Source organism: Oncorhynchus tshawytscha, linkage group LG26, assembly GCF_018296145.1.
Source record: "Oncorhynchus tshawytscha isolate Ot180627B linkage group LG26, Otsh_v2.0, whole genome shotgun sequence".
NCBI lineage: Eukaryota > Metazoa > Chordata > Actinopteri > Salmoniformes > Salmonidae > Oncorhynchus > Oncorhynchus tshawytscha.
This window is the reverse complement of record NC_056454.1, coordinates 25295240-25319615: the sequence shown is the minus strand read 5'-3', so window position 1 is coordinate 25319615 and position 24376 is coordinate 25295240. Positions and strand designations below refer to the sequence as shown.

At 44.8% G+C, this 24376-nt stretch overlaps 2 protein-coding genes across 4 annotated transcripts; both read left to right on the top strand.

Moving 5' to 3' along the window:
* Nucleotides 1–4995: 4995 nt before the first annotated feature.
* LOC112225417 (protein ABHD13) lies at nucleotides 4996–10570 on the top strand. Its single transcript, XM_024389378.2, has 2 exons — nucleotides 4996–5212; nucleotides 6330–10570. The coding sequence occupies exon 2, from the start codon at nucleotides 6371–6373 to the stop codon at nucleotides 7430–7432; it is 1062 nt and encodes a 353-aa protein (XP_024245146.1). The 5' UTR covers nucleotides 4996–5212; nucleotides 6330–6370; the 3' UTR covers nucleotides 7433–10570.
* Nucleotides 10571–10737: 167 nt separating this feature from the next.
* tnfsf13b (TNF superfamily member 13b) lies at nucleotides 10738–17541 on the top strand. Of its 3 annotated transcripts, XR_002949595.2 has the most exons (8): nucleotides 10738–11088; nucleotides 11475–11758; nucleotides 15385–15508; nucleotides 16040–16096; nucleotides 16240–16364; nucleotides 16511–16661; nucleotides 16755–16938; nucleotides 17062–17541. XR_002949595.2 is itself a non-coding variant. In XM_024389380.2 (7 exons), the coding sequence occupies exons 2-7, from the start codon at nucleotides 11528–11530 to the stop codon at nucleotides 16865–16867; spliced, it is 801 nt and encodes a 266-aa protein (XP_024245148.2). In that variant the 5' UTR covers nucleotides 10738–11088; nucleotides 11478–11527; the 3' UTR covers nucleotides 16868–17541. The 3 variants fall into 3 exon arrangements, 2 of the variants coding, with proteins under 2 accessions (XP_024245148.2, XP_024245147.2); XM_024389380.2 differs by having other exon boundaries at nucleotides 11478–11758; nucleotides 16755–17541; XM_024389379.2 differs by having other exon boundaries at nucleotides 16755–17541.
* The last annotated feature ends 6835 nt before the right edge of the window (nucleotides 17542–24376 follow it).

Here is a 24376-nt window from a genome sequence, read left to right as displayed (position 1 = left end):
AGGCATGATGTGGAGCAGCCTAGTGGGGCCAGATAGGACCAGCTATTACTCTTAGCTATTAGGCCCTCACTGTACTGGACACACTGGCGTTAGCCCTCAGTGATTGGCGTTGAGAACAAAGACATCAGAGCAGAGTTGAGCAGCAGCTTCTGTTAATTATGACTCTGGAGAAAATGGAGGATGCACTTTACCGCTCTGATGTCTCTGTCAGGTGAGGTCTGTGTCATCCACAGGTTGTCTCACACACACATACTGGGCCAGGGGCTAGGTGTGGGCAGTAGTGGATGAAATGTCTAACTAAGTTGTTGCTATAGCTGTACTCTCTGACTCACTGCCATGCTCGTCTCCAAGGTGACCACTTGTCTACTGTACTATAGTCACAGACTTCAAATCTGTCACCTTGAGTATCACAACCAATGGCTGGGCAGTATCACATCAATAACACAATATTCAACATATAGTCATCTATACAAATAAGCAACAGCAATCAAGACCAATACCATAACATTTAAGCTGAAATTGTGTGACATGTGTGACAAAAATGGATAGAGGGGATGCTAAGCACATTCCATTACTTGAAAAAGAAATAGAGAGTACTTCTTTGCTTTAAATATTTTTCACTCACTTGATTCAAGAGGCTGACATTTTATCTCATTCATTGCGTCCTACTGTATGGTCCAAGCACTCCTCTGAGTGACGTGAGGTGAATGACAAGCGTGTCTCTTGGTGTGATGCTATCATATCCCCAGCCAGCCCATCCCAGTGCCTCTGTGTTATATTAACTGTTATTGAGCAGGGGGCCGCCGGCTGTTTAGACTGCTGCCACATCTAAAGTAATTGAGTCGTGGGATTGGGGAAAGTGCCCAGAAGAGTGTGTGTGTGTGTTTGTGTGTGTGTGTGTGTGCGTGCATGCGTACGTACGTATAATAGCTGTTTTGAGTGGCATGACTAAGGTAATTGAGTCGTAGGTAGATAAAGTGAACTTGCCAGCTGTCAATCTCTTATATACTGCACCCAACACAATGTCAGTATCCTATAACCCATGACAAACATGTGTGTGTTGTGCATTTATGCGCTTGAGCATGCATGCATGCATGCAAATGCATGCGTGCGTGTGCAAGCCTGCGCATACTTCTGTGGGATTGGGTGTGTCCTCAAATGCATTTATGTTGTATTGTTGGCTTATTCATGCTAATTACTTTTCTTTGCCTAACAGTAGGGGCTGTCTTGAATATATGCTTGGTGAAGATATGCTTGGATCCAGCTGTACTCTACTCTTGATGCCAAGAGTAGAGTACAGCTGGCAATCTTGATGCCAATCGGGCAGAAATACACAGCAAGCAGCTAAGCTCTTCCCACGAGTCCATTTCAGTAAACAATCTAGACATGAGACTGTCTTTCAGTCCTGTGGATAAAGGACTTCCAATAGGGTAATGTCGACATGAACAGATACACCTTTTCCAGGAAGTTAATGTTGCTGTGAACACTGATCTTTGACCCTCTAGCTGTCATCCTGGAGTGACAGCTCTGGACCTCTGGTGACCCCACCTCCTAGACACAGCTGGGGCCTATAGAGTGTGAACGACAGCAGGGAATCTTGTTGACAGGGGTGATTGTCTGTCTCTCTATGATTGACTTCTATGACTATATGGTATCATGCTCTTCACACACCTCAGTATCAAAAATGTCACTTGTTACTTACTGAACATGTACTTTGATGCACATATTTAATGTACCTGTTTTATTCATTTACTCAATACTATACCTTAAATCTCTCTCTTTCTATCTCACATTCTATTCAATTTGTCTTACAAGACCCGGAGAAAACCGACTCTCCTTCTCAAGGATTCTGTTGTGAGTTAACATCTGTGAATCAGATAATCGGATAAATCAAGTTGAAGGACTGCGGAGCAGAGTGGTCAAGAGCTGTGTCTCAGTCTCTACACATCATCTGTCTGTCTGTCTGTCTGTCTGTCTGTCTGTCTGTCTGTCTGTCTGTCTGTCTGTCTGTCTGTCTGTCTGTCTGTCTGTCTGTCTGTCTGTCTGTCTGTCTGTCTGTCTGTCTGTCTGTCTGTCTGTCTGTCTGTCTGTCTGTCTGTCTGTCTGTCTGTCTGTCTGTCTGTCTGTCTGTCTGTCTGTCTGTGTCTGTTCCTTCCTAGCAAGGTCCTCCTGCGGAGGAGGACAAGTTAGTGGCATTAAACACACCAGAACCCTATGTGTTTGTTTTTTTGGGGAAACAAAATGCTGAATGGTTGTTTTATTGTAAGTCCTGCTTTTATTGTTACATACATTCAACTGTAGAACAATAGCCTATTTATGTGTTTGGTTTATTGAGCTCTCTGTGGCTAACCTAAACCTCTGTATCAAAGCAGCAGAGTCACTCTTGCTAGTGTTCTTGTTGATCATGTCACGCCCTGACCTTAGTTCCTTTTTAAGTTTCTATTTTGGTTTGGTCGGGGCGTGAGTTGGGGTGGGCATTCTATGTTGTTTTTCTATGTTTTCTATGTGTTTGGCCTGGTATGGTCTGATGAAGATCAGCAGAATATGGGGTGAGATGTGTATGCTGTGGAGATGCAGTTTATTCTTCCGTAGCTCTGCCTTTCATTACATAGTCACTGGGGTGGGAGTTGAGAGATGGAGCAATTGATGTCAGCAGTAAACAACACTGTGCTGTTTCTCATCCATCACCATCATTTTAAATAATTATGTTGGATAGAAATTGATACCCTGTGTATGACACTGCTGATTGTGTACTCAAATTCGTGCTGACATAACCATGTAGTTGCATGTTTGTTTTTGTTTGTACAGTATATGTCGTTAGATACACACACACACACCACGACCCTATTGAATTTCCTCAGTGTCACTGTTTTTGTGGTGGATTGAGAATTAAGTGGTCATAATGTACAGTACCAGTAAAAGGTTTGGACACACCTACTCATTCAAGGGTTTTTCTTTAAAAAAAAACTATTTTCTACATTGTAGAATAATAGTGAAGACGTCAAACTATGCAATTACACATATGGAATCATGTAGTAATCAAAAAAGGGTTAAACAAATTCTTCAAAGTAGCCACCCATTGCACACTTGGCATTCTCTCAACCAGCTTCATGAGGAATGATTTTCCAACAGTCTTGAAGGAGTTCCCACATATGCTGTTCACTTTTTGTCTGCTTTCCTTCACTCTGCAGTTCAACCCATCCCAAACCATCTCAATTGGGTTGAGGTCGGGTGATTGTGGAGGCCAAGTCATCTGATGCAGCACACCATCACTCCCCTTCTGGTCAAATAGCCCTTAGACAGCCTGGTGGTGTGTTTTGGGTCATTGTCCTGTTGATAAACAAATGATAGTCTGACTAAGTGTAAACCAGATGGGATGGCGAATCGCTGCAGAATGCTGTGGTTGCCATGCTGGTTAAGTGTGCCTTGAATTCTAAATAAATCACAGACAGTGTCACCAGCAAAGCACCCCAACACCATCACACCTCTTCCTCCATGCTTCACAATGGGATCCACACATGTGGAGATCATCCGTTCACCTACTCTGCGTCTCACAAAGACACTGCAGTTGGAACCAAAAATCTCATATTTGGACTCATCATACCAAAGGACAGATTTCCACCAGTCTAGGTAACAATCTGTCATTCTGCCCCTCAACAATGCAGTTAACCCACTGTTCCTAGGCCGTCATTGTAAATAAGAAATTCTTCTTAAACTGACTTGCCTAGTTAAATAAAGGTTGAATATTTATTTTCATAAAAAATGTCCATTGCTTGTGTTTCTTGGCCCAAGCAAGTCTCTTCTTCTTATTGGTGTCCTTTAGTAGGTTTTTTTTGCAGTAATTCGACCATGCAAGCTCCTCTGAACAGTTGACGTTGAGACATGTCTGTTACTTGAACTCTGTGAAGCATTTATTTGGGTAGCAATCTGACATGCAGTTAACTCTAATGAACGTATCCTCTGCAGCAGAAGTAAGTCTGGGTCTTCCTTTCCTGTGGTGGTCCTCATGAGAGCCAGTTTCATCATAGCACTTGATGTTTTTTTGTGAATGCACTTGAAGAAACATTCAAAGTTCTTGAGATTTTCCACCTAATAATGGACTATCATTATTCTTTGCTTATTTGAGCTGTTCTTGTCATAATATGGACTTGGTCTTTTACCAAATAGGGCTATATTCTGTATACTACTCCTACTTTGTCACAACACAACTCAAATGTGTTAAGAAGGACAGAAATTCCACAATTTAACTTTTGACAAGGCACACATGTTAATTGAAATGCATTCAAGGTGACTACCTCATGAAGCTGATTGAGAGAATGTCAAGCGTGTACAAAGCTGTTGTCAAGGCAAAGGCCGTCTACTTTGAAGAATCTCAAATATAAAATATATTTTAAATTGTTTAACACTTTTTTGGTTACTACATGATTCTATATGTGTTATTTCATCGTTTTGATGTCTTCACTATTTTTCTACAATGTAGAAAATAGTACAAATAAAGAAAAACCCTGCAATGAGTAGGTGTGTTCAAACTTTTGACTGTATCCTGTCCTATCATGAGATATTCTGACAACGTTTTAGTGCTGACACATTCTTTTAAAAATATTTTCAACTTCCACGGGGGTCCCATGATTCTGCTTTATCACCATCAGTCACTAGCTATTTTAATTGTTTCTCAGCCTTGCAGTTGATAGCACTACTGATTTTCTACAATGTTTTATGAAAAGAATAACAGAACAGAGGTTTTCACTTACTTTGCCATAATTTAGAGGTTTTGCATTTTTCTAAATACATGGCTGCTCATTTGTTCTTCTTATGCCTGTTGCAATGGACCATGGATTACTGTGAGACGCTCCAGTTTTGCATCACTCAGTGGGCCTTGGCCAGCAAAAGCCACATTCACACATTACCATCTAGTGGAAACCAGTGGAACTACATCTGTTTTTTTGCAAGTTTAAGTTAATGTGGAACCTTGTTCTTTGTTTGCCACGTTCTACACGGAATTTATCAAAGTGACATGAGTGAAGAAACACTATACAGCAAGTAGCTAGCTACATAACTGCATTGGGTTGTCTGCCGGGTTGTTTATTTATAGCCGCTCATATCTGAATGTACATTTTGTGTGAGCTTCTGGACCGAATGACATTGACTGCGTTTACTGTGCAATTTGTTTACCTCGCTGCATGCAGTTGAATCGAAAAATTATGAGAGAGAGGTAAGTGTGTAGCTCGCTAGCTATACGTGCCAAATTGTTGCTAGGTTGTTAGCCAACAACAAGATGGCTAATTATGTGGCTAGCTAACTGGCATTTTCCACTGTGAATTGCAAATCGTAGTTTACACAGAGATGAGCTGCATGCTTGCTTGCTTGCTAGCCAAAGTAATGTAGCATTTCGGTGCATACACATTTGCAAACTTGTCAACTTGGTGACTTTTACATAGTTAATATTAGCTAGCTAACGCGTTAGCTAATGTTTCTGCATGCACTGCCTGGTTACCACTAGCCGCCCCTTTTCAAGTTAATTTACAGTGTAATAAATACTTAACTAAATGTTCAAATAGTCTTTGTTGTTGACAACTACATGTCATGAATTGTTTATATTGACAACTTGTCTGTCAATGATGATGTTGACAAGGCTGCATTCCTTATTTGATCCTTTTGGCATGTCATGCCTCGAGTGTTTTCAGCTCTAAAACACCATCTCTTATATGACATGGAGGGAATTTATCAGCAGATCTGTGTTCTATTACAATTATTTATTCAGATGTGCATTAGAACCAACCACACCATATTGTGTATGGTGAAAGACCTGTCTCATATTTGCCAACCAATTCACAGTGGTGCTGATTCGCAGTAGCAACCAGGTTTTGTGTAACTGAGGCGCGTTTGGTTCTAATCCGGTTAATGGCCTGGCAGATTAAGGCCAAACATTGGAATGATGCGGGGAAAGTACTCTCTGCTCTCATAGAGTCCAATGTTAATGACCCAAGGGTGAAAAGCCGTCAGCCTAATTCTCCAGTTTAACCTCCACTGAGACTGGCATTGTTCCAAAGACACGCATGCTTTAACATTGAGGCCAGGCAGCAAATCGGCTGATTGATAGTGTCATTTTTTGTGTGTGTTTGGGTCCACTGGTGTCTCTCATCTCTAAGGTTTACATGATTTATTTAACGACCTTGTTACCACCTGTGGTAGGCTGACTGAGCTGTAAATTGTGAGAGGTGAAGAACCTCAAGTGGTGTCGTCTAGTGCAGTGCATGAGTCACGGCTTTCACTTTCTTCTCCCCCACTCCTCTTTCCCCCAATCCACTTCCTCCTCTCTCTCTGCACAGGGTGTGTGTGGTGGTGTGATCCTGTGTGTCTTCTCTGTGCCATGGAGAAGCCGTGGAGGCTGTGGGGCTCAGTGGAGCGCTGTGCCCTGGCCTTGGCCTCCTGGTCCTGGGGTGCCTGTCGCATCTCCCTCCTGGCCCTTATCCTCACCTTCCACCTCTATGGAGGCTTCTTCCTCCTGGCTCTCATCCTGGCCTCGGTGGCTGGCATCCTTTACAAGTTCCAGGATGTGCTGCTCTACTTCCCCGACCAGCCCTCCTCCTCCCGTCTGTACGTGCCCATGCCCACAGGCATCCCCCATGAGAACGTCTACATCCACACCAAGGACGGCGTGCGCCTCAATCTTATCTTGCTCCGCTACACTGGTGGAGACAGCCTGGGCAACCCTGGGGTCGCCCCTGGCAATGCATCTAACCCCTGTTCCACAGCCCCACCCACCATTCTCTATTTCCACGGCAATGCGGGCAACATCGGGCACCGGGTGCCCAACGCGCTCCTGATGCTGGTGAACCTGAAGGCCAACGTGGTGCTGGTGGACTACCGGGGGTATGGGAAGAGCGAAGGTGAGCCCAGTGAGGATGGCCTGTACCTGGACGCCCAGGCCACACTGGACTACGTGATGACCCGGCCCGACCTAGACAAGACCAAGGTGATGCTGTTCGGCCGCTCTCTGGGGGGGGCGGTGGCAGTACGCCTGGCCTCGGCCAACCCTCACCGCGTGGCGGCCATCGTGGTGGAGAACACCTTCCTCAGCATCCCCCACATGGCCGCCACACTCTTCTCCTTCTTGCCCATGAGGCTGCTGCCCTTATTGTGCTACCGGAACCAGTTCTTGTCCTACAGACAGGTGGCGCTGTGCCGGATGCCCTCGCTGTTCGTGTCAGGCCTGTCAGACCAGCTCATCCCACCCGTCATGATGAAGCAGCTGTACGAGCTGTCGCCGGCGCGGACTAAACGGCTGGCCATCTTCCCAGAGGGCACACACAACGACACATGGCAGTGCCAGGGCTACTTCGCCGCTCTCGAGCAGTTTGTCAAGGACCTGATGAAGAGCCATGCCCACGAGGAGAGAGTCCAGTCCACGGCCAGCGTCACCATAATCTAGTCTAGTGGGGAGGGAGGAAGACTGTCTGGTCTAGAGAAAACCCTGCATTCCATACTCCCTGTACAGTTGTGTAGATCGGAAATGATTGAATAAGTTTAATAAGCAAAATGGAAAAGCTAGGGCAAGGTGCAGCCAACCACTACCATATTGCTTATACCTGTCCAGTTCTTTATGATCTACTTTAAGTACCTATGGTGGGCTATGGGTTGTTCCTGGACCAGGTCATGGAGTTAGTGTGATGGTAGGATACAGGAGAGTGGGTATTACTCCTCCATTTGAATGAACAGGAGTAACTAAACTGGGCTCAACTACTAGGGTCAGGTTAGAGAGAATGTACATTTCTATGTTTTTTGGGAGGTTTGGTTTTTACTATCTTATTCTGTTGGTGTAATTGTACCAGATCAAACAATTGGGGAGTATATTTGGGGGGGGACAGTGTTTTTGATGTGGGGGGATGATTAACATGGAAATGCTTTTGTGTTTGAACTATGACTGCATGGGTGAATATGTACTTGTTATGGCCTTCTTTGAATGGCTTACACACACCATACACACAACCATTTTCATACTGTCAGACACAACACAATCACAGGTTTTTACAAAGAACATAACAGAATTTCAGTAAATCAATAAAAATGTTTGATTAGCATAATAGCATTTCAGTAACTCAATAAGAAATGTTTGACAAATATGATAGCTTTTCACGAATTCAATAAAAGTCTTGTCTGTTGTAATGACGCAAGACCCAAGATCTTGGCTTTTTTTATTATATAATCTATGCTATTTCAGGACTCGCTGTTTTAAAGTTAAATGTGTGAGGATCTTTAAAGGCTTCATAATATAAAATCATGTTCATATCAGTCAATAGATTACCATGTGGGCTGTACCATATTGGTTCTCTGTAGACTGTGTGGCACATTGAAAAGCTGCATGTTTCACTACCAAACTATTTTTGTTAGACATCCCTTGATTATATTCCTTTTTTGCAAAGGTCCCGTTCTTATGTTCTCTGACAACAAATATAAACTCAGATGTGGCCGGAACTGTTTGTCAACTCTTTGCATAGTTTACACATGACCCTTTATCTTGGTCGGCCACACCAGGGCTTTCAGTTGGATGTGAACTTCAGGTCATGACGTGAGCTGTGTCTGTCTGTAAAATACACATCTATCTGCAATGTTCTGCACACTATTAAAAATCTAAGTGCACTCTCCCAAATACCATGGCCTGAAAAAACACCTGGCTCTACTTTATACTTCCTGTGAGCCAGGTACACACAGGCTCTGGTTAGATAGTGTGTGTGTGTTGGGTGTGTAATGATTGAATTCTGATCCCTGTGTTATTGCCTTGAGACTTGAGTGGGACTAAGTTGTATTATTATTTGTGTTAATCTATTCTCAACATAATTGTTCCTTCAAGTAGGCTAGTGTCTCATCTCACCCTATGGCTCTTGTGGAGAAATGGCTTTATCCTCTTGGAGTGCTTTTCACAAGCTAATTAACCTTTCCTGCATGTCTCCCAGGGACTGAAGGTGAGCTAGACCAGTGTTTCCCAACTGTGGTCCTTGAGTACCCCCAACAGTACACATTTGTGTTGTAGCCTTGGAAAACACTGCTCATTGAGGGCTTGTTGACAAGTTGATTCAGGTGTGCTTGCGAGCTAGACAAAAATAAACTCTTACTGTGCTGGGTCCTGTTCATTTGGCACCAAACAAAAGGAAACGTAATGAAACATGTCCAAAAAGAAACGCTAATGTTTAGTTGTCCGTTGTAAAATGTTTTGCTACGGTGTGCTCTAATGAATATGACCCTGCTCTCAGTCTCAGTGCAGCATGCTGCAGTGCAGTTTTACAGTATTGAAGCCATTCTGACACAACCAACAGAGACACTCAGCATCAGCAGACATGTTGGCTCTAGAGTCTAAATTCAGACTAAACTCTCCATCACAGTGAGATGAAACTGTCTCAGTGTTGGTGACGTTTCTGGTTTTAACTGTTTTAACTTTTATATAGGGCACTTATTTTACAATATATAGGCAATTACATACTGAATGTGCAGTCAGTGTGGATGTGAGTTGACCAGTGTGCTTTACATGAAGACAAACTCTGTACAGTATGAGATCCCCAGCATTATATAGCGTTATGTGGGACGTTTTGTAACCCAACAAGGGGTGCATGCTTTGTCTGCAGTGGTTGGCTTGTGTGTGTATGATGGACAAACACTTTACTGAGTCTGTGTTGATGCATTTGTGTTTATAGACCTTATAGTACCAGTCTACCCTCTCTGAGAGTAGACTGCCAAAATATTTCAATGGCAGGAACTGACTGGCTTGCTGCCATATCAAAGTGTGTGTGAGTGGAGTGTGTTGCTGTGCTGTCACAATCAGACCCTGTCAGTTACACACACCACTACCTGTAGACAATGACCTGGCAATGTGCCATAAACAGTGGGAGTCAATACCCATTTAATTTAAATTACTGTAAGATAACTTGGACATAGTTCGACATTCTAAGTGCAATGCAATTTCTGAATTGACTGGAATTGGCCCAGACTCCCACCAAAGTTGTTGATCGAGTTGATAGGTGTGGGACTTTTTTTCAAAAACTTTGCTGATAGAATCTTTGGCCCTGCCTGATTACCAACCACCGACGAGGTCCCATTGTGAAATCATTTAAAATCGAACTGAATGTTTTGTCTCAAAGCAATTGCTATTCTACATGTTCGCACTGGCATTGTGTAAAATAGCCTTTGTACAGTTATCTGATTATTAATGCTTCTCAGAATGGTGTGGAAGCTGACAATATGCAGAAGAGAAGGATGCATGGGTATTATTGATGTACTGAAGTGTTCATATGTTGACATACTGATATGTTGAAGCACTAAATGCATGATGATGGTGATGAATGTTCACTCTTCTCTGAACCGGAGGCTTATGGGTATTGTAGTTGAGCGCTCTGTACCTTTTCATTAACTGAATTTGTAATGTTCATCCATTCAGTTTAGGAAAACAACCATTGCACTCATTTCCCTACTCTAGTGTTGTTTTAATATTCATTCTTCTTTTCTAAGTACACAATCTCACTTTCTATTCTCTGTACAGTAACATGCAATAACTGAATAAACCCAAGATTCTGCTAAACTGTCTGTGTAATGTTTAGACAAGTGTTTTTGTCTGTAAAATGTCTGGTTCCACATTCCCTGAAAGAAGTTGGCTGCAAATACTTTTTGGTAATGCAGTTTAGTTTTGCTATGCAGGTTTTTAAGAAGCAAGGGTGACTTCTGCACTTCCTTTTTTACTGAGCCATCTAAGAGTCATCATATTTGTACCCTTTCCTCTTCCACGCCACATTGTGTGTTTTGACACGTTTTAAAGCTTTGCATATCAGCTGTGACTTTAATCTGGATCAGATGTCTCACACCTGCTGTGCCCTCTCAGACTAATGTGGATGGAGCAAGCAGAGTTTGTCGTTTAGAGTGGGGAGGCTGGACGGCGCGTAGACTGGTAAAAAGTGAGGGCGAGTGGTTTGTCTGGGCCGTCATCAGAGCAGGAAGTTCTGAGTGTGGTTAATCAAGCGGAACAGAGGAGTGAAGCTGCTGTTCTACCCTTCCTTATACAACATTACAGTACAGGGTGCAGACACTGAGACAGGAGAGAAGGTAAGACCGGAGAGAGAGTAACATTAACTAAAGGCTAAAGATCCAGCATTACTAACCCAAGAGGAGACCCCCAAACCCCCTCCCTCCTTTTGTTTTTACATTGCTGCTACTCACTGTTTATCTATGCGTAGTCACTTTACAAATTACCTCGACTAACCTGTACCCCCGCACATTGACACGGTAGTGGTACCACCTGTATATAGCCTCGTTATTGTTAGGTAATTTTCTAGTTACTTTTTAAAATTTGATTTTATACTTTAGTTTATTTAGTAAATATTTTTTCACTATTTCTTCAACTGGTTAAGGGCTTGTAAGTAATTATTTCACGTAAGGTCTACATCTGTTATATTCGGCACATGTGATAAATAAATGGTGATTTGATTCAGAAGGCAGGTCATGCAGCCTGTTTGACTACAGAGGAGGCTGTCTGGGCCCTGTGATGGCATCTGCAGGTCCAAATCCCGAGGGTGGTAGACCTGCTTCCAGGCAGGAGTCTGGGGGTCGGAGGCTGTCCTGGCTGGTTCTGCTGCTGACTCTGGCAGCGTTCACCTCCTCGTCTCTCTCTGCTCTGTCTCTGTACCACCTGCTGGCCCTTAGGGCCGAAGTTGAGGAGCTCCGGTCAGAGGTCTTCCGTAGGAGAGAGGAGCAACAAGAGGCTAGGCATGGAGAGGTAAGACGTTTACACATTCATATCTGATGCTGTAATATACATACATACTGTAACGGTTCTCTTGTGGTGAAGGAGAGTCGGACCAAAATGCTGCGTGTAGATTGCGATCCATGTTTAATAAACAAACGTAAAACACGAATCAATACAAACACTACAAAAACAAAGAACGTGGAAACGTAACGAAAACCGAAACAGCCCTATCTGGTGCAAACACAGAGACAGGAACAGTCACCCAACAAACACACAGTGAAACCCAGGCTACCTAAATATGGTTCCCAATCAGAGACAATGACTAACACCTGCCTCTGATTGAGAACCATATCAGGCCAGACATAGAAATAGACAAACTAGACAATGAAACAGAATGCCCACTCAGCTCACACCCTGACCAACCAAAACATAGAAATATACAAAGTAAACTATGGTCAGGGTGTGACAGTACCCCCCCCCAAGGTGCGGACTCCGGCCGCAAAACCTGAACCTATAGGGGAGGGTCTGGGTGGGCATCTGTCCGCGGTGGCGGCTCTGGTGCTGGACGTGGCCCCCACTTCACCGTGCTTCCCCCTTGTCTGTGACCTCCTAGCCACGGCAACCCTACTTAATAACACGGGACAGAGGGGCAGCTCGGGACAGAGGGGCAGAGGGGCAGCTCAGGGACAACAAAGGGGCTCTTCAGACTCTGACAGCACAGGAGAGGAGGAAGGCTCTGGCAGATCCTGGCTGACTGGCGGATCTGGAAGAGTCTGGCTGACTGGCCTATCTGGAAGAGTCTGGCTGACTGGCGGATCTGGAAGAGTCTGGCTGACCTGGAAGAGTCTGGCTGACTGGCGGATCTGGAAGAGTCTGGCTGACTGGCGGATCTGGAAGAGTCTGGCTGACTGGCGGATCTGGAAGAGTCTGGCTGACTGGACTGGCGGATCTGGAAGAGTCTGGCTGACTGGCGGATCTGGAAGAGTCTGGCTGACTGGCGGATCTGGAAGAGTCTGGCGGATCTGGAAGAGTCTGGCTGACTGGCGGATCTGGAAGAGTCTGGCTGACCCTGGCAGACTGAAAGATCTGGCTGCTCCATGCTGACTGGTGGCTCTGGCTGCTCCACGCTGACTGGCGGCTCTGGCGGCTTCTTAGACTGGCAGCTCTGGCGGCTCTGTGCAGACTGGCAGCTCCTCGCAGACTGGCAGCTCCTCGCAGACTGGCAGCTCCTCGCAGACTGGCTGCTCCTCGCAGACTGGCTGCTCTGGCTGCTCCATGCAGACTGGCAGCTCTGGCTGCTCCATGCAGACTGGCAGCTCTGGCTGCTCCATGCAGACTGGCAGCTCTGGCTGCTCCATGCAGACTGGCAGCTCTGGCTGCTCCATGCAGGCTGGCAGCTCTGGCTGCTCCATGCAGGCTGGCAGCTCTGGCTGCTCCATGCAGGCTGGCAGCTCTGGCTGCTCCATGCAGGCTGGCAGCTCTGGCTGCTCCATGCAGGCTGGCAGCTCTGGCTGCTCCATGCAGGCTGGCAGCTCTGGCTGCGCTGAACAGGCAGGAGACTCCAGCAGCGCTGTAGAGGAGGAATGCTCTGGCAGCGCTGAACAGGCGGGAGACTCCGGCTGCGCTGGAGATGAGGAAAGCTCTGACAGCGCTAGATAGGCGGGAGACTCCGGCAGCGCTGGAGAGGCGAGACGCACTGTAGGCCTGATGCGTGGTGCTGGCACTGGTGGTACTGGACCGAGAACACGCACAGGAAGCCTGGTGCGGGGAGCTGCTACCGGAGGGCTGGGGTGTGGAGGTGGTACTGGATAGACCGGACCGTGCAGGCGCACTGGAGCTCTTGAGCACCGAGCCTGCCCAACCTTACCTGGTTGAATACTCCCGGTCGCTCTACCAGTGCAGCGAGGTGGAATAGCCCGCACTGGGCTATGTAGGCGAACCGGGGACACCGTGCGCAAGGCTGGTGCCATGTAAGCCGGCCCAAGGAGACGCACTGGGGACCAGATGCGTAGAGCCGGCTTCATGGCATTTGGCTCGACGCTCAATCTAGCCCGGCACCGGGCTATGCACCCGCACTGGGGACACCGTGCGCACCAATAACACGGTGCCTGCCCGGTCTCTCTAGCCCCGGTAAGCACAGGGAGTTTGCGCAGGTCTCCTATCTGGCGTAACCCTACTCCCTGTGAGCCCCTCCCCCAATACATTTTTGGGGCTGACTCCCGGGCTTCCTTGCCAACCGTGTTCCCTCATATCGCCGGCTCCTCCGGCTGCCTCTGCTCTCCTCGCTGCCTCCACCTGTTCCCATGGAAGGCGATCCCTTCCCGCCAGGATCTCCTCCCATGTGTAGCAACCCTTGCCATCCAATATATCGTCCCATGTCCAATCCTCATTGTGCCGCTGTTGCTGTTGCCTGGGAATTGATGTCACGCCACTTTAAACAATGCTACCTTATATAATGCGTGGTCCTGTTGTGGTGGGTGATTCTGTAACGGTTCTCTTGTGGTGAAGGAGAGTCGGACCAAAATGCGGCGTGTAGATTGCGATCCATGTTTAATAAACAAACGTAAAACACGAATCAATACAAACACTACAAAAACAAATAACGTAACGAAAACCGAAACAGCCCTATCTGGTGCAAACACAGAGACAGGAACAGTCACCCAATAAACACACAGTGAAACCCAGGCTACCTAAATATGGTTCCCAATCAGAGACAATGACTAACACCTGCCTCTGATTGAGAACCATATCAGGCCAGACATAGAAATTGACAAACTAGACAATGAAACATAGAATGCCCACTCAGCTCACACCCTGACCAACCAAAACATAGAAATATACAAAGTAAACTATGGTCAGGGTGTGACACATACATAATATACAGTTGAAGTCGGAGGTTTACATACACTTAGGTTGGAGTCTTTAACTAGTTTTTCAACCATTCCACAAATGTATTTTTAACAAACTATAGTTTTGGCAAGTCGGTTAGGACATCTACTTTGTTCATGACACAAGTCATTTTTCCAACAATTGTTTACAGACAGATTATTTCACTTATAATTCACTGTAATAAATCAGCCAAGACCTCAAACACACCTGACTCCAATAATCAACTAATCATGATCTTCAGTTAAAAATGCAATTAGTTTAAATCAGCTGTGTTTGCTGGGGATGGGGAGAGTGTGACATCAATCAGGCCCCCGAGGACTGGAATTGCCCTGGCCTGGGTGTTGTGGATGATTACAAGCATCTACCTCTGGTTCCAAATGTTGCATGTTCGAATCCAGTGCTAGAGAGTTGTTTTTGATCATTTTGTTTTCAGCTTATCCCAAACCTTAACCCTAATCATTCAGAGTTCATGCCTAACCGTAAGAATTCTGAGTTAATGCCTAAACTTAACCTTGGAACGATACAGAGAAGTATCCGAACATTTAGAAATGTGACTTTGGAGAAACATGGATTAATGTCTTCTGACATGAGACTGTGAGAGCTTGTTGCAATTTGTGAAGGGAGTTCCTCCCTCACTGCTTTTGCTTGTTTATGTCACACGACGATAGTTCTGCAGTTAATCAAACTCCCTCATTGTAAGACATGTCACTTATTATCAGAGAACCCGGGTTACGAAAGTAACTTTCAGTTTCTGATGCATTACCCAGACACTGCAGCAGATGAGCAGCAGAGCCAGAAGAAGCAGCCCAGACCATCCACACCCCCCTGACCCCCAGCCTGGGCTGTCTTTCGTCAGGAAGAGGAGTGTGGGCACAGGAACTGAGAACTCTGGCAAGACTAACAATGCTATTCAGTGGGACTGTTTGTGTCTTTTTGACATGTTAAAGTGGGTCATATAGCAAGTTAGAAAAAAGGAAAACATGCACATCAAACTTCTCTGCTGCAGGACAGAAGAACGTATCAAAGAAAAAAAGTAATGTCCGCAACTCTGGTATGATCCCATGGTGGTTTAACCTGACGCAGATTCACCTCGTAGCAAAACGTTGTCTCATTGTGCGTTTGATTAAATCACCATGGGAGCATACTAGAGTTGTGGACATTACTTTTCTCTCATATAACACTTTGTCGGTGTCAATGCTGTGCTATTTTTAGCTCATATTCTGTGAAACGGGTCTGTTGTTTGAACATTTGAACCCTGAACTGAGTTATTTCTGGCAAGCTGCAAAGTTTCATGTTTATAATCTTGCGCACTCTCTCGCTCACTCTCCTCTCCCCTCTCTCTGACTAGAAATAACTCATCTTGTACATGGTGAGGTTATTGAATCAATGAAAAACTGTTCCTCTGTCCTCCCCTTCCGCTAGTGTCTCAGCCTTGTCTACAGATGCTAGCAGATAGCAACAGGAAAACATTCCAGAAAGGTACTGAACCTGGAAATGTCAGACACCTTCTTCTTTTTTACAAGAAATACTTAAGTTGATTGAAGGACGTACAGTCTGAGGCTAGGTAGTTCAGCATGTTTAGATTGACTGATGCATGGTGTGTGTGTTCTGGTGTTGTGCAGAGTTTGCGCTGGAGCCTTACACAGGGATCCCCTGGCAGGCGGGGCTTAGAAGAGGCTCCGCCCTGGAGGCAGAGAGCGACAGCATCCTGGTCAGAGAGGAGGGATACTACTTTGTCTACAGTCAGGTGAGAGCCAGACTCCTTCAGGTGGAAAATAGGTGTATCACATAGACTGCTCACAAGTCCTAACTCTCCCCCTATCCAGGTGTACTTCAATAGTGTTCACAATGGCTCAAAAACCCAACAGTAACTATCACCCCTCCCCCATGCAGGTGTACTACATGGATACGACCTTTGCCATGGGTCATGTGGTGATCAGGAAGAAGAGGAACGTGGTGGGAGATGAAGCTCAGCATGTCACATTGTTCCGCTGTATCCAGAACATGAACCCTATCTACCCATACAACACCTGTTACACAGGGGGTGAGTCTGTCTTTGTGGGTGCGTGCACATTTGTGTGTGTGCATGCGTGTGTTTGTGTGCTGTTTCTGAGTGTGTTAACTGTGTTCTCTATAGGTATAGTGAAGCTGGAGGTCGGGGACAGTGTGGAGCTGTTGATCCCTCGCTCTACAGCCAAAGTTTCTCTGGATGGAGACTCCACTTTCCTGGGCGCTGTCAGACTGGCCTGACCCTGACCAGGGGAGTTGGACTGGGGGGACTAGGAGATACAATTGCCATCATGTGGAAATGGACACTGCTGGTACTAGAAGTTTTGATCTGGTAGATACTGGTGGTGGTGTACAATAATTATTTTAAATGAACTATGGCTTCTGGGTCTGATAGCTACATTATCTATTCTACTATGATGCCATCTGCTTTACAGAGTGACTGAGGGACGGACGGACAGACTCAGAATCATGGCCTATTACTGGAGAGCCTGGCTCATGATGATGATGATGATGACAGCAGTGTCAGCCTCTGTCACTGTGTGTGATCTGAAATGTTTGATGCTTATACTGGCAGGGGTCTCACCATTCACTCATAAACTTCTTAAATGTTATGATCATATACAATACACACAGTCAAGACACAGTCCCAGCCATGAATACACAGCCCCAGCCATGAATACACAGCCCCAGCCATGACTACACTTTGATGCCTTGATGATCATTTTGACCACCTGCATACTAGTAAAATAGACCCTGTTGTATTTCATGGTGTTGTATCCTGTCTATGACAATGTTATTGAATGGTGCAGAGTGAGTTGTCATCATTCTACCAGAAGGGAGCAGCAGCACTCAATTAATTGGTTTCCCAAGCAGCACCTGACCATGTATTACAATAAATGCAGTTAATCACTATGGCTGGTGGTAATGATAGTGATATTATCCCATCCTGAGAGGGGGTTTGTTGTACACCTTGTGACCACCAGAGGGAAACCTTCCCACAGGAAACAGCACTGTAGCACAGTACAGTCCTGGTGCTTCTATGGTGATTCTCCCTCAGATTTAGTGTTTAATAGTCACATGTACAGGGTTGCAGTTGTGATTATCTTAGGCTTCAAGCTCCAACATGCAGGACTAAGTGAAATAAAATAATTAAAATTGTAATAAAAAAAAATAGAAATAGTACTATATTATAGAGCTCCCGAGAGGCACAGCGGTCAAGGCACTGCATCTCAATGCAAGAGGCGTCACTACAGTCCCTGGTTCAAATCCAGGCTGTATCACATCCGGCTGTGATTGGGAGTCGCAAAGGGCGGAGCACAATTGGCCCAGTGTCGTCCGGGGTAGGCAGTCATTGTAAATAAGAATTTGTTCTGACTTGCTTAGTTAAATAAATAAATATATATATACATATTAACTGTGGCAGTGATGATTAAATACATTTCCATTGAGGTGGAGGCAAGAGTCAAGACTGTTGAGGGAGTTGCCATACCAGGCTGAGATGCAGCCCGACAGTATGCTCTCGACGCCACCTCCTCTCTGTAGGCTGTCTCATTGTTGTTGGTAGTCAGGCCTACTACGGTAGTGTCGTCAGCGAACTTGATGGATTTGGAACTATGTGAGGCCACGCAGTCGTGGGTATACAGGGAATAAAGGAGGGGACTGAGGAAGCACCCTTATGGGGCCCCCGTGTTAAGGGTCAGTGTTGAGGAGGTGATGTTGCCTACCTTCCCCATGTGGGGGTGGCCCGTCAGGAAGTCCAGGACCCAGTTGCACAGGGAGGAGTTCAGACCCAGTGCCGTGAGCTTAGTAATTAGCTTATAGGGCACTTCTTTTACACGTGTAGGCTGGATGCAGGTCTGTATCTAATAGAACACTCCCAAAAGTAGTGTAGTTGGAGTGAAACAAATTGCCATGAAAGGACATATGCCTGCACATGGTGCTGCCTGTTATGCTAAGCCTGGCTATGGCTGTATTGTGAGTGTGCAAGGAGAAACAAAAGCACTTTAACTATGAATGTAGAGGTAGTCTACCACACTACATTAACCTTCGATCTAGCTAGCTATTTCCTCAACTGCAATGGCAGGACACAGATGGAGAGATTACCATTTTAAAATAGCTATCAGATCAATACAGAAAAAATGGGGCAAGGTTAAACCCTCTAGATGTAGCAGCAGAGTGGGTCTATAATAATGTTTTTTTTTTAAATGATGCTGGAGGGTATAAAAGATGAGGAACCTCATTTGGTGTTTTACATAATCAGACACACACACAAGGATAAGGAATAACAACATCCTAGAGCCAGGAGGAAAGGAGACACTTGCTCACTGTGCTGTTGTGCCCCCTAGTGGATTACACAACACAATGCTCCTAGGCGTTTCCATGTGGCCTAGTTCTGCGGTCTTTGGGGAGACTTGATTCACAATCACAAACATCACATTATCTTTGGAATATCCATACTGCTTTATGTTGAATTGGACTGGCCTTAATTTTGGTGAAGTGTGAATTTTTGTACAGGTATAAGTAGTTTTGACTATCTCAATAGAAACTGAATGACTGTAGCTGTACAGGAAGGGAAATGGCCGCTGTGAAATCCCAAAGCACCACAGGTGCTGTTGAAAACAGGGGGAGTTGTAGTCTTATTCTGAGAGAGAATGCTGTCAGGACATCCTGGGAGTGGGAGAATAAAATGCATAAGATGCACAGCAAAGACTGGACCTGTTGGTGGAATTTTATGTTCAGAGGATACAGTGGTATGCCTCTTGGTTTAATTCACAGCACCTGTTTATACCTGTTTGCAAATAAATAGTGGGTCTAGCTTAACAGCCCAAACAGACATGAGGCTACCCTCTCCAAAGAAGAGAGGGAGTCTTTCACCCCCCCATAATTCATACAGTCATTTGGATAGGACATCCTGTATCTGCCACTGAACTACCATGTGTATAGCTAGTGTATGATAAAGATGTTTGTTCAGATAATGCAATTCCTAACAGAGGATTGTGACAGTGAGTGAATAACTCATTAATAAATGTCTGTAGGTTACAGTAAGTGTCTGAAAAGCCTCGGAAAAGACCTTCAGAGATTTCATTTAGATTTTTTGGGGTCCCCATTAGGCGGGGGTGTCCCCATTAGCCGACGCCAATGGCGACAACTAGTCTTACAGTATATCACAAAAGTGAGTACACCCCTCACATTTTTGTAAATATTTGAGTATATCTTTTCATGTGACAACACTAAAGAAATGACACTTTGCTACAATGTAAAGTATTGAGTGTACAGCTTGTATAACAGTGTAAATTTGTTGTCCCCTCAAAGTAACTCAACACATAGCCATTAATGTCTAAACCGTCTAAATGTCCAAATTGGGCCCAAAGTGTCAATATTTTGTGTGGCCACCATCATTTTCCAGCACTGCCTTAACCCTCTTGGGCATGGAGTTCACCAGAGCTTCACAGGTTGCCACTGGAGTCCTCTTCCACTCCTCCATGACGACACCACAGAGCTGGTGGATGTTAGAGACCTTGCACTCCTCTACCTTCCATTTGAGGATGCTCCACAGATGCTCAATAGGGTTTAGGTCTGGAGACATGCTTGGCCAGTCCATCACCAGTCCATACCCTCAGCTTCTTTAGCAAGGCAGTGGTCGTCTTGGAGGTGTGTTTGGGGTTGTTATCATGTTGGAATACTGCCCTGCGGCCCAGTCTCCGAAGGGAGGGGATCATGCTCTGCTTCAGTATGTCACAGTACATGTTGGCATTCATGGTTCCCTCAATGAACTGTAGCTCCCCAGTGCCGGCAGCACTCATGCAGCCCCAGACCATGACACTCTCACCACCATGCTTGACTGTAGGCAAGACACACTTATCTTTGTACTCCTCACCTGGTTGCCGCCACACACGCTTGACACCATCTGAACCAAATAAGTTTATCTTGGTCTCATCAGACCACAGGACATGGTTCCAGTAATCCAGTGTCCTTAGTCTGCTTGTCTTCCACAAACTGTTTGCTGGCTTTCTTGTGCATCATCTTTAGAAGAGGTTTCCTTCTGGGACGACAGCCATGCAGACCAATTTGATGCAGTGTACGGCGTATGGTCTGAGCACCGACAGGCTGACCCCCCACCCCTTCAACCTCTACAGCAATGCTGGCAGCACTCATACGTCTATTTCCCAAAGACAACCTCAGGATATGACGCTGAGCACGCGCACTCAACTTCTTCGGTCGACCATGGCGAGGCCTGTTCTGAGTGGAACCTGCGGTTTGGACATTAATGGCTGTGTGTTTAGTTATTTTGAGGGGACAGCAAATTTACACTGTTATACAAGCTGTACACTCACTACTTTACATTGTAGCAAAGTGTAATTTCTTCAGTGTTGTCACATGAAAAGATATACTTAAATATTTACAAAAATGTGAGGGGTGTACTCACTTTTGTCATATACTGTACTGGCATCCCGACACAACGAAAAAGACATTACAGACAAAAGGCTTTACAATTTCCATACATTTGAAAACAACATGTAGTGTGTGTGCGCGCATCTATTAGTTACACACTCAGTACATCCACACAACAAGTAGGTCACATGGACGAGAGGCGTTGTGTAGTGAGGGGTTGCTTTATTTGTTTTGAAACCAGTTTTGCTGTTCACTTGCGCAATACAGTGCATTTGGAAAGTATTCAGACCCCTTGACTTTTTCCACATTTTGTTATGTTACAGCCTTATTCTAAAATGTATTAAAATCGTTTCTTCCCTTCATCAATATACACCTATTACCGCATAATGACGAAGCAAAAACAGGTTTAGACAGGTTTCCTTCAGACACTTGACGCTTGGCATTCTGGCCAGAGACTTCAATCTTGGTTTCATCAGACCAGAGAATCTTGCTTCTCATGGTCTGAGTCCTTTAAGGGCCTTTTGGCAAACTCCAAGCAGGCTGTCGTGCCTTTTACTGAGGAGTGGCTTCCGTCTGGCCACTCTACCATAAAGGCCTGATTGGTGGAGTGCTGCAGAGATGTTTGTCCTTCTGGAAGTTTCTCCCATCTCCACAGAGGAACTCTGGAGCTCTGTTCGAGTGACCATCGGGTTCTTGGTCACCTCCCTGACCAAGGCTCTTCTCACCCGGTTGCTCAGTTTGGCCAGGCATCCAGCTTTAGGAAACGTTTTGGGGGTTCCAAACTTTTTCCATTTAGGAATGATGTAGGCCACTGTGTTCTTGTGAAGAAATAGCCTAATAGTTCATCAAACATTTTAAGCCTAATGTTCTGATCTGTTGTGTCAGCCACATCGCATAAAAACATTTTTTTGATGCTAGTGGTTGTATTAATGTGTTAACTATTGCATCCCACAACTGTCCCAGACTATGTTTGGAATATTTATTTCTTTGCACAGAGTAGAATAGGAAAACTTTTTTACTCTGGGGGATAGTAGATTGACATAGGCTAGTGTTTTTGCTGTTTGTTAAGGCCTACTCATCTTGTTGGCTGAAGAAAAGTAAATGTGGACAGTTCTTTCAATATCTTCAATATGCACCTGGGAATTGGATAAGGAGGCGTGCAGTTGCGTCCCTGATGTGTCTGTCTTCACTTGTAGCCTGTGAGAAAGACCCGATCACGTGATGGAGAGCCATGTGAGTGAGAGGTGCGCAGCACTCCGGGCCCAGGGCATAATGACCAACGGCCGCAAAAGGAATGGACAAATGGCATGGATTTTTTTTAGGATGCATTACTGCCACAAAGGGGATGCCACTGTGAAATTTGAGGGATTATCAAGTACTTATCAAGTACTTATCAAGTACAAATTGTGAATCAGAGACTAATAAACTGTGTACAGTCTGCGCAAAAAAACTAAGCAGAGATTATGCCTTTCAAGCAACCTTTTTCAAATCATCATTAGAGTCGCATCATGCATCCTTAAAATGTATTAAATACCAAAACAAAAACCCAATGTTTGTAGAACAACTAAAGTTACATTAATAACTCTAAATGACGCATATACAGTGCCTTGCGAAAGTATTCGGCCCCCTTGAACTTTGCGACCTTTTGCCACATTTCAGGCTTCAAACATAAAGATATAAAACTGTATTTTTTTTGTGAAGAATCAACAAGTGGGACACCATGAAGTGGAACGACATTTATTGGATATTTCAAACTTTTTTAACAAATCAAAAACTGAAAAATTGGGCGTGCAAAATTATTCAGCCCCTTTACTTTCAGTGCAGCAAACTCTCTCCAGAAGTTCAGTGAGGAGCTCTGAATGATCCAATGTTGACCTAAATGACTAATGATGATAAATACAATCCACCTGTGTGTAATCAAGTCTCCGTATAAATGCACCTGCACTGTGATAGTCTCAGAGGTCAGTTAAAAGCGTAGAGAGCATCATGAAGAACAAGGAACACACCAGGCAGGTCCGAGATACTGTTGCGAAGAAGTTTAAAGCCGGATTTGGATACAAAAAGATTTCCCAAGCTTTAAACATCCCAAGGAGCACTGTGCAAGCGATAATATTGAAATGGAAGGAGTATCAGACCACTGCAAATCTACCAAGACCTGGCCGTCCCTCTAAACTTTCAGCTCATACAAGGAGAAGACTGATCAGAGATGCAGCCAAGAGGCCCATGATCACTCTGGATGAACTGCAGAGATCTACAGCTGAGGTGGGAGACTCTGTCCATAGGACAACAATCAGTCTTATATTGCACAAATCTGGCCTTTATGGAAGAGTGGCAAAAAGAAAGCCATTTCTTAAAGATATCCATAAAAAGTGTTGTTTAAAGTTTGCCACAAGCCACCTGGGATACACACCAAACATGTGGAAGAAGGTGTTCTGGTCAGATGAAACCAAAATTGAACTTTTTGGCAACAATGCAAAACGTTATGTTTGGCGTAAAAGCAACACAGCTCATCACCCTGAACACACCATCCCCACTGTCAAACATGGTGGTGGCAGCATCATGGATTGGGCCTGCTTTTCTTCAGCAGGGACAGGGAAGATGGTTAAAATTGATGGGAAGATGGATGGAGCCAAATACAGGACCATTCTGGAAGAAAACCTGATGGAGTCTGCAAAAGACCTGAGACTGGGACGGAGATTTGTCTTCCAACAAGACAATGATCCAAAACATAAAGCAAAATCTACAATGGAATGGTTCAAAAATAAACATATCCAGGTGTTAGAATGGCCAAGTCAAAGTCCAGACCTGAATCCAATCGAGAATCTGTGGAAAGAACTGAAAACTGCTGTTCACAAATGCTCTCCATCCAACCTCACTGAGCTCGAGCTGTTTTGCAAGGAGGAATGGGAAAAAATTTCAGTCTCTCGATGTGCAAAACTGTTAGAGACATACCCCAAGCGATTTACAGCTGTAATCGCAGCAAAAGGTGGCGCTACAAAGTATTAACTTAAGGGGGCTGAATAATTTTGCACGCCCAATTTTTCAGTTTTTGATTTGTTAAAAAAGTTTGAAATATCCAATAAATGTCGTTCCACTTCATGATTGTGTCCCACTTGTTGTTGATTCTTCACAAAAAAATACAGTTTTATATCTTTATGTTTGAAGCCTGAAATGTGGCAAAAGGTCGCAAAGTTCAAGGGGGCCGAATACTTTCGCAAGGCACTGTAGGAACACCTATTTCTTTAAACTGCTCAAAACAGAATATCTGCATGTGCGCTCTCCCTCATCGTTTTGAGAAAATAATAATATTTTTTCAGCTTTGTTCAATTGTATTCTTCATACTATAAAATACTGCCA